General features: G+C 44.3%; 1 protein-coding gene across 2 annotated transcripts in view; it reads right to left on the minus strand.

Moving 5' to 3' along the window:
• Positions 1 to 16,768, minus strand: part of SEMA5A (semaphorin 5A) — a 620,036-nt gene that overhangs the window by 150,659 nt on the left and 452,609 nt on the right. For both annotated transcript variants that reach the window (XM_030551691.1, XM_030551692.1), the window contains exons 12-13: positions 16,132 to 16,249; positions 3,744 to 3,925 (exon numbers count right to left, since the gene is read on the minus strand). In XM_030551691.1, the coding sequence (XP_030407551.1) occupies positions 3,744 to 3,925; positions 16,132 to 16,249 (300 nt within the window). The remainder of the gene's footprint in view (positions 1 to 3,743; positions 3,926 to 16,131; positions 16,250 to 16,768) is intronic.

Here is a 16,768-nt window from a genome sequence, read left to right on the forward strand (position 1 = left end):
TGTTTAACCTCTCCAAGTTGTATTATATATTTTAAAAACAACAGTGATGCATCCTTTTTCTGATAACATTCTTAACAACAGTCCACATCAGAACAAATCCATGTATTCATTGATAATTATTTAGGCTAATGACATGTATTACTCTGTTCAAAGCTCAATTAAGTATTTTTTAAAAAAAAACTCACACTTCTAGCTTTTAACCAAATTCATTGCCACAATCGCAAATGTTTACTTTAGTTTTTATAAAATTAAATGACATATGTTATGCTAATACACATTATAGGGCAGGAAGACAATCTGACATTCTCCTATATTATTTCAGAATCCAACACACTAATAACAGAAAATAGAATTTAATTCTCCTCAGTTAATTTATTCTGGATACATTTAATATTTAAATTCCCACATCAACCTTTTGGAGAGAATTTTGAATTACATATTGCTCAAGTAAGTTAAAGCAGCAGTTCTCAAGCTGTGGATCGGGACCCCAAAGTGGGTCGCAACCCTATTTTAATGGGGTTGCCAGGGTTAAGTTTAAACTTGCTGGGGCCTGGGGCTGAAACCAAGCCCAAGCCCCACCACCTGGGGCCAAAGCCCAAGCTCAAGCTCCACTGCCCAGGACCAAAGCCGAAGGGCTCCAGCCCTGGGCAACAGGGCTCAGTTTACAGGCTTTCTGTCTGGGGCTGAAGTCCTGGAGATTTGGCTTTGCCCCTGTTCCCCATCCACCCACGGCAATGGGGCTCAAGCTTTGTATCCCTTCCCCCTCCCCCTGCATCACGGGTGGTGGGGCTGCGGCAGGCTCAGGCTTCGGTCCCCTCTCCTGAGGTCATGTAGTAATTTTTGCTGTCAGAAGGGGGCTGCAGTGCAATGAAGTTTGAGAGCTGCTGGGTTAGAGAGTCTGTATTATTTATAGCATGTCTTTTAAGGAAGATTAAAAACTTCAAGTTCATGCCCTCCTTTTTTGCAAAAAAAAAAATTAAAACAAGAAAAAGAAAAAAAAATCAAGTTACAAGAAAAGTAAGATTTCAAGAGGAGACAATTACATGAGCTCACAATTCCACAAAATCCTCAAATACGATAACAATACCAATAACCATAACAATAAGAGTACCAAAAGGTGCTGATAGAGCTAACAGAATCAATGTGGATTTCTTATACTTGTAAATCCCTAGAAGGCACAGTCATGTTCCCATTAAAGTCAGTGGCTAACTCCTGTTGACTTTAATATGAACAGTATCATGCCAAATGTCTGGAAAGAAATTTTAAACCCTAAAGAAATCAATGAATTATAGCAGTTTCCATCGGGTTTCTTCACACCTGAAAATTGCTAGTAAAGATACGAAATTCAACAAAAATCAAATTCAACAATGTTATGCTCTTGAGATTTCATTATAAACATTTTAAAAGAATACTAAGGTAAATATAATACAAAATGTCTTACTCTATTGCGAAGTGATTCAAAAATTAAAAAGCTCAACTGGTTCAATAATACAAGAGGATAAAAATGTTTAACTTGTCAGATCATTTCAATAGTTGGCCAAAAAGTGCAGTTTTAACTTTTACTAATGGTTTATTGCTATTTGACCATTGCATGAATCTACCCTTGTTTTAATGGACCCATAATTTGACACTACAGAAAATGGCTGCCTGAAAAATATGATAGTTCACAGCTACTGACTTTGGACAGAAAAACAGGGTAGATTACTGTAAGGATTAAGATCAATGGCATGATTTTCAGATGTATTAAAATCAATGGGAGCTTTGGGTGCCCAGTACAGTAACTCTGAAAATCAATTATTAGTATGAGTGGTTATACAAATGAGATGATGTAATGTTAGCAGGGGAGTGACCATGATAATATCTGTGGTGAGCCTCTGAGCATTTCTTTAAATCCATCTAAGACTTCAAGCCCAGGTTTTAAAGGCATTTAGGCATTGCTGCACTCAGTGCTGCAATGCCCATTTGATATAGGAGCCTGTCTCATTTTAAAAGGGGATTTAGGCACTGAGAAGCCAAAATCCCATTGACTAAGTGCCTAAATCTCTTTTTAAAATGAAATTTTGGCTCCTCAATCAGTGAGACACTGCAGGAGTGAGTGCAGCAATGCCTTAAACACCTCTAAACACCTCTAAATACCTTTCAAAATGTGGGCATCAAAGTCTATACTTCAGGAACAACAGATACCTACTAACTCTTGTTCAAATATTTAGCTTCATATAGCATCCTTACATTCTCCTCTGCTCACAATTCTGTACTCTACAGTCAACTGTAAGCACCATATTGATTTTTCTTATCTATTTACACCCATACATTATTGTATCTTATATCAGCTGGAATGATTTTGTTTACCATTACATGCAGGATAATAACTGTTCTGATTCATGCAAAAATATCATGAGGTGATTTGGAAGTTAAACTATTTGCTACTGGTGTAGCATAAGTAATGGACTAGAGAAAGTGATAAAAGAAGGAACTTCAGGAAATGAACAGAACAGACCATTTAACAAGCTTCATCTTGAGAGTTAGGTGCAAAAAATGTTTGAAACATGAGTGCCATGTCAAATTAGCCCCACTTCCTTCACTATCACCAGTTGTCAGCACAAGTATGTTAATCCTACACCCTCTAACTTGGCCATGACTGTTCAAAACAAACACTTTGTTTCTAAGCTTAGATTGAAAAATGATCTGCTCCAGTATTCTATGAGGTCAGGTGAGTGCTCTGGGATGGAAAAGTGGCTGTTAAGACCAAACTTGGTGGGCCACAGACCAGGATATTATGCTATCAGCACAGGCTACAGTGGACCTGCCTTCTCTCCAGTGCAGAGAGACAAGCACCCTCCTTTTGCTCCCCATCCCTAGTGCAGTATTCACAAATCCTGAGAGCTGGTCCAATGGAGGTGGTGCTAAAGGGTAGTGACTCCTGGGACTTGGCCCTCAAAATGTGTTCTTTCTGATAACTGGGCCAGAACTAACGTTTAAAAAAAGCTTACTGGTCCTGCAAAAGTCTCTGCCGCACAGCCCAATAAATTACTAAACTCTGGGGCTTTAAATTGTGGGCAGGGCCAGCTCCAGGCCACAGCACGCCAAGCGCGTGCTTGGGGTGGCACGCCGCAGGGGGCGCTCTGCCGGTTGCTGGGAAGGTGGCAGGCGGCTCCAGTGGAGCTGCCGCAGGTGTGGCTGCGGACGGTCCGCTGGTCCCGCGGCTCCGGTGGACCTCCCACAGACGCCTGCAGCAGCTCCACCGGAGCCACGGGACCATCAGACCCTCTGCAGAAACGCCTGCAGCAGGTCCACTGGAGCCGTAGGACCAGCTGACAGTCCACAGAAACGCCTGCGGGAGGTCCACCGGAGCCACGGGACCGGCGAGCGGCAGAGCGCCCCCCGCGGCGTGCCATCGTGCTTGGAGCGGCGAAATTGCTAGAGCCGGCCCTGATTGTGGGTGTCATCGAATGCATTGATTTTTTCCCCCCTATATTTCTGTTGTTAATGTTAATTGTGGTCAACTTAAATAGTTTCACAAAACTTGAAGTTAATTTTCCCCACTTGGCCAGTTCTCTCTCCCAGAGAAGTCTGAGAGGCTTATGTCCCATGCTGCTGTGACTATCATCATAAGCAGTTTCATATTCAAGAAGGAATAGGAAGGCTGTGGATAAGGTTTAAAAGAAGTATTACTGAAAATGTGTTTCATTTTTAATACTTTAAAAAAAGATACCCTATAAGATCTGTCTGGGTCTTGCGATTACCTGGAGCAGTTGGCAATCTCCATACTTGGTCCTTCACACTGCCAGCCTCCACATTGAGGCGCTGGACTGTCACACAAACGAGTTCTGCAGAGGCAGGAGCCAACACTGGTACCATCAGTGTGGGTGCAGGGTTTCCACTGAGACCACACTCCAAAATTCCCATCCACAGTCAAATTCCTGGTCTAGAAGATAAAAAAGCAGAAAGTCGAGGCTTATGGTAAGACAGCAGAAAACTAATCAGAAGTCCCTTTTGATGTAACTTTTTAATTGCACAACATAGTGAAGTCTGAACTTCAACTATTCAAAATTTAGAGCCACCATAAGAGTCATTCTCAAAAGGATCACACCCTTGTAGACTGTAAATCCTTTAGAGTAGGAATTCTCTTTTTTGTGTTTGTACAGAATGGAGCCTCAATCTGACTGGAGCCTTTGGACACTATAAATAATAAATAATAAAAATCAATCATCATCACCCCAATATCACTGGCTCCTTTGGAAACAATTCCTACAGAAATTCAACAGGAATTAGAGCCTCGTTCTTCAATCATCTTCTGACTGAAATTATTTCCCATTTCTCCGAAACTCTGCTGTCACTGATTGCAAAACAGAATATGCAAGAATGTTTGCAGAAACATGACTTTAGATTGAAAGGAGAAAGTAGTAGAGGATAATGGTCAAGGGATAGATTCTAGGTCAAGCCTATGCTAAATCTTAATGATTAGTAGTTTTCTTTGATATTTATAAAAAACACATTTTAATAAAAGAACCATCACTAAAATTCCACTTCCTGGGGAAGCAGAATGTGATTTTAAATATATACATTATACATGGGAAAAAAACACAACTGTAAAAAACAATACAAATGAAAAAGCATAAAACTTATTTTTAGGACCCTTGCCTTTTCCCTTAAAGTCTACTCCCACTGCCTACAGCTGGAGGAGAATCAGGTTCTTTTATGATGTTGAATAATTCTTTCAAAATGCAGTTTAAAAGCTATGTGAATAAGATATCTATAATTATATATTTAACCAGGAATTAGAGGGGAGGGATAGCTCAGTGGTTTGAGCATTGGCCTATTAAACCCAGGGTTGTGAGTTTAATTCTTGAGGAGGCCCCTTAGGGATCAGGGGTAAAAATCAAGGACTTGGTCCTGCTAGTGAAGACAGAGGGCTGGACTCAATGACCTTTCAAGGTCTCTTCCAGTTCTAAGAGATAGGTATATCTCCAATTATTATTTAGGAATTGTCTAATTAAAAGAAACAGTGCTAACTCTAGATTTCATCAGACTTCATTGCTACTGGAACCTTTCATTAAATTGGTGATGGATATCAGGAATTTAGCTCTCTAGATGAACGCACTCTTTAGTCGAGAATGATTAAAAGATTAGAAAACTTGAATTATAGACTCAAGAAACCAACTTTTTTGTTGTGTGTTCATACAACACCTAGTATACTGGGATCTTGGTCTATGGATAGGGTCCCATAGTGCTACAGTAATGCAAATAAATAATAACGATATAGCTAAATAGTACATAGGTCCTCCCTGTACCTTTTGGGTTTCTGGGAACTGGGCGGGCAGAAGCCTGCCCATTGCTAACAGATCCCGCCCCCAGCCTAAGGGGAGGATCTACAGGACCTCAGAAACCCACTGAGTTCGGGGGACAACTAATAAAAGAACAGGGACAGGCGTGTGGTCAAAGGTCCTCCCTGTATCTATTGGGTACCCGAGAGGTGGTCAGGCGGAAGCCCGCCCACTTCTAAAGGATCCCCCCCCAGCCTAAGGGGAGGATCCATAGGACCTCAGAAATCCACTGATTCTGGGGGGACAATTAATAAAAGAACAGGGACAGGTGTACGGTCAAAGGTCCTCCCTGTAGTTGGGCAATTACCCCGCTGCTGGGGAAAAGGCTGACTGGGGAGGCAGCCACAGCTGTGGACACACCCAATCAGGCCAGAGCTGGCCCTGATATAAGGGCTAAGGGAGGAGCTCACTCAGTCCCACTCCTGGAGTGGGAAGGACCTGGCTGCCTGGGAGCACAGAGTACCTGAAGCAGAGCAATGCTGGGGAAGGGCAAGAGGAGCTGGGGTGTTCCAGGCTGAGACCTGGTTAAGGCCTAAGGAGGTACTAGGGCTGCAGAGATGCAGCCTGGGGATATTCAGAGGCAGTTGGTCCAACCCCCTTGCCAGTGATGAATGGCCATTACAGACTGAAGTCTGGCCCAGGAAAAGGGGGCTAGATGATGAGTGGCAGTAGTTACTGGGGCAAGGTGGGCATAGGGGGGTGGGAGTTCCTCTGGGAGGGGAGACCCAGATTGTGGGAATATTACTATGGGCAGAACTCCAAGGTAAAGGGCATTGGGGTCAAGGAGGCACATGGGGGGGCCTGAGGAAAGAGAGACACTGGCCAGCAGGAGGTGCTCTGAATGCTGAAATTGAGCTACTTCTTGGATAACCAGCAGGAGGCGCCATGGTGGTGAGTCAGTGATCTACTATACTCTCCCACCCAAGAAACAGGAGAGGGGAAAAAAAAAAAAGCCTGAAGTAGTTAGGCATGTTTTAAGTGGGGAAGCAGGGAGGAAAAGTACTAGTACTTAATGCCCTAACATCTGTTTCTACCCTGAACTATAAACAAAACTGGCAGAACTGCTATGAATGACATGGAAAGGTGACTCACTTGGCTACCTGGCATGAACAATAAATATCACTTTAATTCTAAATGAGATGGGGAAGGGAGATAAAGGATGTATAAATTTCACAGATAATTAGAAGATACAAGAGACTTAATTACAGCAGGCAACATGTTTTCACTGCATCTCTGGCTGATCTCCAGCCACTCTGCTAAAAGGGTTCCATAATTTAACTATTAATAACACTTCCAAGATCAATCATTCACGTACAGTACTACCCCATAGAACAGACAAGTTTATTTTCTGGCAGCTGAGACTGATATAGCTACAATCTATCAAATCAGCATACTGCTGACACGTGTTTATTGAAAATAACACTACAATACAGTGTGTATGCTGTTATTTTTCACAAACAGGACATAATTATTTCTTGTGAAATGTCAGTTGTGCTCATTCTCTTACTCCGAGAGCTGGAAGAGTCTGTATTCTATAAACACAGATAACATGTCCCCAGTCCAATTAGTGTCAAAGCTGTGAAACCATCTCTACTGCTATCTTTTCCACAATGTATCAGAACACCTTCACTGCTGTCTCACCTACAGTTTTCACAAGACAACACTCATATGATCAGCTAGATCCCCAGTTGTCTATACAGAAATAAAGTCAAATGTGGAACTATGAGTACTTTAAATGAAATTTTACTAACCTGAGTGCCAAATTCAGCTCTTACCAGCACCACTGCAATGCCCTTTACCCATAAAATTGTGTTGTACTCAACCTTCTCACCTACCTCAGTGTGCAGGCCAGCACAAAACAAGCAGATCTCTACTTTTTCTCTGATTTGGTTATATCTCCTCTTCTACTGTTCTTTCCTCTGGTGCCTTACTTTCCTTATCTCTCATTCCTACCCAAAGTTGTTTCTTATCCCTGCCTTCCCTCTACTTGTTTCTCTCTGTCCTTGCTCATTCAAAAGGCTCTTCTTTTCTCTAGCTATATGTCTCTTGATGCTCTCTGCAACCTTCCTAATAGCTCTTTTGCCTATTTTGTGTTGGCCTGCCCTCTGAGGAACTCTAGATCTTCAGTCAGCCAGCAACTTCTTGTGTTGCCTATTCTCTGGGGCGGAATCACCGAGTTTCAGTTTGGATGCACCATCTCTGCCAACATTTCAAACTGAAACTACCGGTTTATACAAAAATTCAGAGACTACACCCTTAGTGGACTGCCCATATAAAGAACAATAAAACCACCCTTCCCAGTAATAATAAATAACCCGCCAGCAAGTCCCTCATCACAATCTGCATATTAACTATTTATTCAGAAGGACTGTTGCAAAATGATATGATGCACTTCATACACTAGGATATTGTACTCCTAGTTCCGGCTGATCAAGAAGCAAGGAGCTGGGTTTAGGAACTGAAAACAGCTATCCTGTGTGACAGCAATGGGCTCTTCCTCTAGGTCAGTGGTTTTCAAACTTTTTTTCTGGCGACCCAGTTGAAGAAAATTGTTGATGCCCACAACCCAATGGAGCTGAGGATCAGGGGTTTGGGGTGTGGGAGGGAACTCAGGGCTGGGGCAGAGAGTTGGCTTGGGGGGGTGGGGTCAGGGATGTGGGGCAGGGCTGGGAATGAGGGGTTTGGGGTGTGGATTAGGGCTCTGGGATGGGGGTGCGGGCTCTGGTGTGGGATGGAGATGAGGAGTTTGGGTTGTAGAAAGAGGCTCTATTTTGGGGGCGCTCAGTGCTGGATCAGGGGTATGGGAGGGGGACAGGGCTCTGGGCTGGGGGTGCAGGCCCTGGGATGATGGGGTTGAGGTTCAGGAAGGGCTCTGGGGGGGGCTCAGGGCTGGGGCAGGGGTTGGGGCCCGGGCTTACCTCCAGTGGCTCCCAGTCAGCAGCGCAGCCAGGATGCAGAGGCAGGCTTCCTGCCTGTCCTGGCACCAGAGACTGCACTGCACCCTAGAAGTGGCCAGCAAGTCCAGCTCCTAGGCGGAGGTGCACAAGCGGCTCCATGCGGCTCTCATCAGTAGGCATACTCACACCCAGCTCCCACTGGATGGGAACCCTGGCGATCGGGGTGGGGGCAGCACGTGGGCCTGTAGGGGCCCCCCTCACCTACGAGCCAGACCTGCTGCTGGCTGCTTCTGGGTAGGGACTACTAGTTTCTTCTGGCCAGCTGCCAGGGTCCCTGGGTGCCTTGCATTGTGTGACCCAGTACTGGGTCACAACCCTAACTTTCAAAAGCACTGCTCTAGGATATCGGGTCAGACTGTGGCTGTAAAGCTTCATGCAAAATGTTGTGATCTTTTTTAGAAATTATTATTTAATAATGCAGAAGAAGTCAGAACACAAAAGGGTTTATTCTCCAATGCCTTGCATTTTGTATAGTGATTTATTCTGGTACTAAGTTCAGAATGGTGTAAATGACCACCAATGTGAACTGGTCATTTTGCACAGGTATAAATTTCGAAACAAGGTGCAGGGCAGTGGAGAATAAAGCTAAGGCTCTGTGACCAAATGCACCCTGTATTCACACCCTACACACTGTTGTAATAATCTTTGTACAAAGTATTCCCTGTGAGGTATCATTTGAAAACTAATAACTCACTGGTCAATAATATCACCATGAAATGTACGTGGCAACATTATAGGTAAGGTATGAATTCTCCCTGTACAATGTTCAATCCCACATAGACCCGTTTAACCACTCATGCCTAATCAAGACTATCTTAAACAAAGGATTGTGTGAGTGCCTCAATTTATATATAGTAGTAAACCAGGTCCTTGAGACAGCAAGAGCGTAACGAGGCAAATCTGTATTTCAGCATACATAGGACAGAAGAAAGAGCACAGGCACCTTCACCCTGACTACACTTTGCTTTCTTCACTGCTGGAATAAACTTTGCTTTGAGGAGTAATTCTCTGAAGAATCCATTTCAAAGAGTGACTAGACTATAAAAGTGAGGGGCAAGAACACCCCAAGTTATTAACTGAGAGAGACATTTCTCTTTTTCACCTAAGAAAGCAAAGGAAACTGCTTAACTTTGGGAGGGATCCTGACCTGAAATTTAGTCAGCTCTGGTGCTGGGAACATGTGGGAAGGATTTTACCTTGTACCAAGTCTAGCTTGTCACATTTTAGCACTGGAAAGCATTTCATCTTTACTCGTCTTGTGACCATTTCTAACGTTAATGCCTTGTACTTATGCTCATTTAAAATCTCTCTTTTTAGGTAAATATACTTGTTCTATTCTTTAATCAAAACAAATCTAGTGTTGTGGTTAAACTGGGATCTGTGGTAGCTCAATTTAAACTAGCAAACTGTTCGATATTGTTCCATTACAGAGGCAATGGACACAAAATATCTGAACTGTCCAGGAGAGGGCTGGACAATGAAGAACACATTTTTTGGGGAGGAAAATTCGGGACTGGGAGTGTGTAGTGGTCACCCTGCAAGTAGTTACCACAGCTAATGGAAGGTAGAGTGTGACTTATGTTTGCTGACAGGCTGCTGTGGTCAGAGTTGCAGGACAGGGCAGCAGCTATACACAGATGCAGCGTGTGAGCTGCATGCTGTTTGTGAGAGGCCCAGGTGGAAGGTACAGCAGCAAAGCATTGTGAGGTACCCTAGGTTGCAGGGCAGGTGGTGACACAGCCCTCACGGGTGTGGACTGTATTCCAGAACATGAGAGGATCCTGCTAGGATGAGCTTATAGCACACACAAATGTCACATGGGCATGAATACTCCTCCTGCTCTTGCCTCAAAAGCTCCCCAGCACTCAGGGACTCAGAAGTTATGGTGCCTTCCAGGAGCCCTTGCTGTTAAAAGGTAGAGGAACTGCGCTGTAAGGGCTGCCTCTTCTCTCCATCTCAACTGGCTTGAAGAGGGGAAGGGGCAGAGGAAAAGAATCAGGGGCTTCAGAGGAATAACAGACGTTCAGCAGAGGTGAGGAAATCATTTTTGCTCCTGCACCAGGGAAGTGCCACTCCCGCTAGGAAGCAGGAAAAGAATCTGAAATTTCCTTTGCCACCATTCCCCCACTCATTCATCAGCCTAATGCCACCAACTTCCATAATGATCCTTGAAGCAGCCTCTTTTGTATAAGTGTGAAGAGACATTGTGGGAGAGGGGCACTAAGGAAAGGAGTAGAGTAATCTTGGCCAGAGCCATACAACTCAGATACTTTTCAAGAAAACAATGAGGAGTCCGGTGGCACCTTAAAGACTAACAGATTTATTTGGGCATAAGTTTTTTTGTGAAAAACCCACTTCAGATGCAGGGAGTTACCTTACAAGTGGAGAACCATTTTTAACAAGGCAAATTCCATCAGAGTGGATGTGATCCACTTCCAATAATTGATGAGGAGGTGTCAACACCCAGAGAGGGAAAATTGCTTCTGTAGTGAGTGAGCCAGCCATTCCCAGTCCCTATTCAAGCGCAAATTAATAGTGTTAAATTTGCAAATGAATTTTAGTTCTGCAGTTTCTCTTTGAAGTCTGTTTTTGAAGTTTTTTTGCTGAACAATGGCTATTTTAAAATATTTTATTGAATGTCCAGGGAGATTGAAGTGTTCTACTACTGGCTTTTGTACATTATCATTCCTGATATCTGACAGAGACAAACACCTACAAGATCTTTATCAAACATTCTTAAAACTACAATACCCACCTGGGGAAGTGAGAAAACAGATTGACAGAACAAGACGGGGTACCCAAAAGTCACCTACCACAGGACCGGCCCAACAAGGAAAATAACAGAACACCACTGGAAAACAATCCCTCACTCTCACAGACCTTGGGAGGCAAGCCAGTCCTTGCTTACAGACAGCCCCTCAACCTGAAGCAAATACTCACTAGCAACTACACACGACACCACAGAAACACTAACCCAGGAACCAGTCTCTAACAAACCTTGTTGCCTACTGTCCCCATGTCTACTCTAGCGACACCATCAGAGGACCCAACCACATCAGCCCCACAATCTGGGGCTGCACCTCTACTAATGTGATATATGCCAGAAATGCCCCTCTGCAATGTACATTGGCCAAACCAGACAGTTTCTATGTAAAAGCATAAATGGACACAAATCAGGCACCAAAAATTGTAACTAATTAAGAAAGCATCAGCCTGCCTGCTAAGAAAGTGTGAGTCGCATAGCGGTTATATCTGTGATCTGTGACTTACACTGGCTGCAGGTCTATTTCAGAATTAAGTGTTTAGGTGTTAGTTTTGACCTTGATTTGAGGTCTGACTATCTGACAGACTGCTTTTCTCCTAATTAGTACTGTGGAAGTTGAGGTCATCTGAGGCACTCAAGCTAGCAGCCCACTTGCATTATAATCAGAATGGCACTGTTGGCAGGGCATTTTTAGTGAAGAAAACTTGAGTCTGGAACTTGCATTTCTCTTTCACTATACTGAACTCTGGATGCTGTAACTTTCTGGAAACACTGCAGGGAAAGTCTTTCCTGAGTCCACCTTTAAGGTATTCTCCTGAAGATCCACTTCTTCATGATGCCTGTGAAGAAACTACCTGATTTATACACCTCTACCTCGCTGAAATGCGGTAGTGGGGAGCCAAAAAACCCTATCGTGTTATAGCTGAAACCCCGTTATATCAGGGTAGGGCCGGCCAGCAGGGCTCCAGCCGCTACGGGGAGCCCCAGACCCTTTAAATCGTCGGTGGAGCCCTGCTGCCACAGCCCTGGGGTAGGGGTGGCAGGGCTCCAGCGGTGATTTAAAGGGCCTGGGGCTCCCCACAGCAGCCAGAGCCCCAGGCCCTTTAAATCGCCGGCAAGCCCCGCTGCCGCTGCCGCTGCCCTGGCGTAGCAGCGGCAGGACTCCAGCGGGGATTTAAAGAGCTCTGTGCTCTAGCCGCTGCGGGGGAGCCCGGGGCCTTTAAATAGCTGCCAGAGGCCCGCTGCTACCGCACTATATGCAAATCCGTATTATATCAGGTGGCATAATAGCAGGGTAAAGGTCTACTAACAAACCTTTGGAGTAACTTTGGAATAATCTTAGGAAATGGGGGAAAACTGTGTTAACATAACCATGTATTAACAAGATGTAACCAAAACACCACTTTATTCACTCTTCTGTACTCTTTGTCTTTAACCAATATCAGTCTGTCAGTCATTAGACTGAGAGTTCTTTGCTGGTTTGAAAATGTTTATTAAAAATGTGAAACTGGCCAGAACAAACAACAACAACAACACCACGATGAGGAAAAGCCTAAAAGCCTTGAGAGGTGGATTTAGCTTCAAAATGAATTTGAGAGTACTGTTTAGAATACACATTTCTATTTGTACACCGCAGATGATCTCAAATATTCCCAAAGGCAAAAAACAAACAACCCCTCCCCGCCTCTTTCCTCTAGTATGTATTTAGTATGAGAGGGATCTGTGAACTTGATGCTAAAGCACTAACTGTTGGTTACTAGAAAAGTGTTAGCATACAAGCAGTTTTTCATTATAAAAGAGCAAGTCTCCAAGTGGGTTTTACCCCCGATTAGTGGTCACTGTCAGTTTTGGAAGGTAGACAGTGGTATGCTTAATACTAGCTTAACTTTTTCTGCTGAAGTTAACCATTGACTTCAGCGGGAGCAGTGTCAGGTCAAAACTGAGTGCTTTAGAGAAGCTCCTTCACAGAGCACTCAGACATGTCTGGACAGCCCTAGGAAACAGTCAGGTTGGGGGAGACAGTTCAGACAGTCAAAAGGTATTTTTTTATCTAAGTGCAAGGGTGACATTTTATTCCTATATTCATCACCTATCCTTCAAGTCACTCTCCTCTCCCCAACCTTTTCAATGATAACTGCATTATATTCCCTGCCACCCAGGCTTGTGCCCTGTTTGAATCTCACAGCATCCAGGATCTTGAAAAAATCCTGCCGTTCTTCCCTTGTAACATGCCTAAAATCTGACTTCTCATGTGTATCCTGACTGCTAACTCCCTGCCTCATGCACCAGTTATTTTTAATCTTGACTATCATAACCTCCCTTTCTTTCTGGCTTCCTTTCTTCTCCCCATTCTAGTCTATCCAAAACACTGCAGCTAAAAATCATCTCTCACTGCCCCTCCCTCCACTGGCTCCTTGACTACGCATCAAGTTCTGTCTCATCTTTCTCACGTTCAGGCATCCATATTGCTCTTTCCTTGCTTATATCTTAGTTCTCATTTCCTTCTATTCCTTCTCTTGTTCCATATGGTCTGTATAATTATCTTGCTTCACTGCTCCTTTTGTTTTCTTCTCCCTACTCAAGAATCAGTACCAGTTGTAGCCACTTTTCTGCCTTAACAACCTCCCTATTCTTCAGTGCAAGGTGTCTCCACTTTCTTCTAATCTGTCTTTTGGTTGGTTTCCTTTACTATTCTCACCTCCATGTTGTCTACTCTTGCTCTTGAGTGTATCTAAAACAGCACTATCTGAATTCTTTGTAAATCGTATTCTACAAAGAGCAGCATTCCCTTTTCCTGAGGTTTCTGTTGACTACCCTCTGTCTCTTCCACATTGGTTGGGTGTCTATTCCAATTATGCTACCAATCTAATTTATAGATACATTCTACCACCCTGATGCTGAGTAGTACCTGACTTCTAGAAAAGGGTCGGCAACCTTTCAGAACTAATGTGCCGAGTCTTCACTTATTCACTCTAATTTAAGGTTTCATGTGCCGGTAATACATTTTAACATTATTAGAAGGTCTCTTTCTATAAGTCTATATTATATAACTAAACTACTGTATGTAAAGTAAACAAGGTTTTCAAAATGTTTAAGGAGTGTAATTTAAAATTAAATTAAAATGCTGATCTTATGCCGCCAGCCTGCTCAGCTCGCTGCCAGCCTGGGGTTCTGTTCACTTAGGCCGGCAGCGGGCTGAGCAGGGCCTGCAGCCGGGACCCCAGACCTGGGGGGTGGGGTTCAGGGGTCAGGGCAGAGGGCTGGGGGAGGGAGTTCATGGCAGAAGGCTGGGGTGTGGGGAGGGGTTCAGGGATCAGGGCAGAGGGATTGGGCTGTGGAGGTGCAGGGCAGAAGGCTGGGTGTGTGGGGGGTGTTCAGGGTCAGGGCAGAGGGCAGTGGGAGTGTGGGGGGTTCAGGGCAGAAGGCTGGGTGCGGGGAGGGGTTCAGGGGTCAGGATCGAGGGATGGAGCTGTGGGGGTGCAAGGCAGAAGGCTGGGTGTGTGTGAGGGTGTTCAGGGGTCACGGCAGTGGAGGTGTGGGGGTACAGGGCAGAAGGCTGGGTGTGGTGGGGGTTCAGGGGTCAGGGCAGAGGGCTGGGGGTGTGTGGAGGGTGCAGGGCAGAAGGCTGTGGGTGTGGGGGGGTTCAGGGGTCAGGGCAGAGGGCTGAGGGGTGTGGGGGGTGCAAGGCAGAAGGCTGGGTGTGGGGTGGGTTCAAGGGTCAGGGCAGAGGGATGGGTGTGTGGGGGGTGTAGGGCAGAAGCTGGGTGTGTGAGGGGGGTTCAGGACACAGGGCTTGGGTGCTCAGCTGGTGGGGGTGCTCCCAGCCCCCTGCCCTGAGCGGCTCATGGCAGGGGGCTGGAAGGGGTATGCCCTGTTCCGCCCCCTTCCCCAAGGCCCCGTCCCTACCTCTCTTTGCATCCTCTACGGAGCTGTGTGCATGCTGCCACTCTTCCCCCTCCCTCTCAGAAGGGCCATCAGCTGATTGGCGCAGGAAAGGAGAGGGGGAGGGGCAGGAAAGCACCACGCTGGGGGAAGAAGTGGTGAGGGAGGAAGCTTGGCTGTCGCAGAACCAAGCTTCTGCCTCCTGCCCTCTCAGGGGAGAGCAGTGGGCAGGAGGGCTGAGTGGGGCTGGGGGCCAGAACCGCAGCAGGCAGCTGTGTGCCACTCATAATCGGCTTGTGTGCCATGTTTGGCACGCATGCCGTAGGTTGCCAACCCCTGTTCTAGAATAATCCCACTGAATGAAATGAAACTATTTCAGGACCAAGGTATTAGTCAACATGAATAGGTGAAGCAGAATCTGGCCATTAGTTTGCAAACTCCTTGGGGAAGGGAATTTTCTTCTTTGTTTGTAAAAGACCATCTGCACTAGTACATTAAATAATAAAATATTTATTATTTTATTGTTTATTTCATTACATATTTTGAGTATGATATTAAAATGTTGAGGCCAGACTAAACAGGAGAGAGAGCATATCAACTCCATCCCACATTAAATTTAAAACAAACAAACAAACAAACAAACAAACCCGTATAAATATTATACTTGCTATAATCAGTGTTCCTGTGTCATTATATGTGTGGGTTTTCTGCATCCAAACAATCCACTTTGTGTCTCTGGAAGGATAGCACCTTTTCAATTAGTGAACTTTGTGAATCATTATGTGACTTTTTAAATTAGCAATAACAACCTCAGGGGGCAAGATTCCATCTCTAGCAATTAAAATCTGGTTTTACAGTACAAAAAGTGTGTGTGTGTGGGGGGAATTCTGGAAGGAAAAACATTTTGCTGTAATTTGTCTCTGAATATTCATCTTCAAAGTGGGAATGTGTATGGTGGTGGAAGAAAGCTGACTGCTCCATATAAAATTGCAAACAATGTCTTGTACATACTTTACTGCAAATTAGTTGGCTACGAACTGAAACACAAATAAGTTTACAGTCCACATGTGAGCAGAAAGGCCTGAAGCAATGTGCTTTGTGTATAATTATGTTCTCAGCCTGAGAAATCTTACAGTGACTAGTTTACATGAGATCCACATGAACTCAAGAACTTTAAGAGGTCAATGAATTTTTTTGGACTTACTGGACACACAGTGATGCTTTGCTCCCACTGACTCATGCTTAGACTTTCTTCCAGGGTTGTGCATTTCTTCATCACCATGTCCCAGCCACAGTAAGGATCCTGGGATCTAATACATGCACTGCAAATATAAACCCAAAAGATTAGCTAATATGAACACTTATATTTGCCTATAATGCCAAGGCTCCCTGAGATGCTACTTAGCATTTCCTCATATTATATAGATCAATAAAGTAAAAACAAACACATAATTATTATAATAGAGTTCAGGTGGAGCATCAAGATGACTAAACTGTGGAAAACTAATGGGAATTAATAAACATCTGGAAAGACCTAGAATCTGTTATAGATAGTCCGGTAAATTTCTAGTTGCGTGCATAGTATGTAGTCAAGTTGTAATAATACTTAATCATTGCAGTATAGCAGAAGTGATTACAAAATTTAATTGTCTGCTCCCAGATGATTTCAGAAGGCATGATGTTGACTATTTTGAAACTACATTTATCGCCTTTTAAGAGGAAGGAGATAATAGCTGATCCTTTGAAACAGAACACAACAAAACTTCATTAACAGCAGCTATTTCTTTTACAGTGTGGTACAGAACTCTTTGAAATAAGTACCAAAAAAGTGGCTTATTCTG

Source organism: Gopherus evgoodei, chromosome 2, assembly GCF_007399415.2.
Source record: "Gopherus evgoodei ecotype Sinaloan lineage chromosome 2, rGopEvg1_v1.p, whole genome shotgun sequence".
NCBI classification, from domain to species: Eukaryota; Metazoa; Chordata; order Testudines; family Testudinidae; genus Gopherus; species Gopherus evgoodei.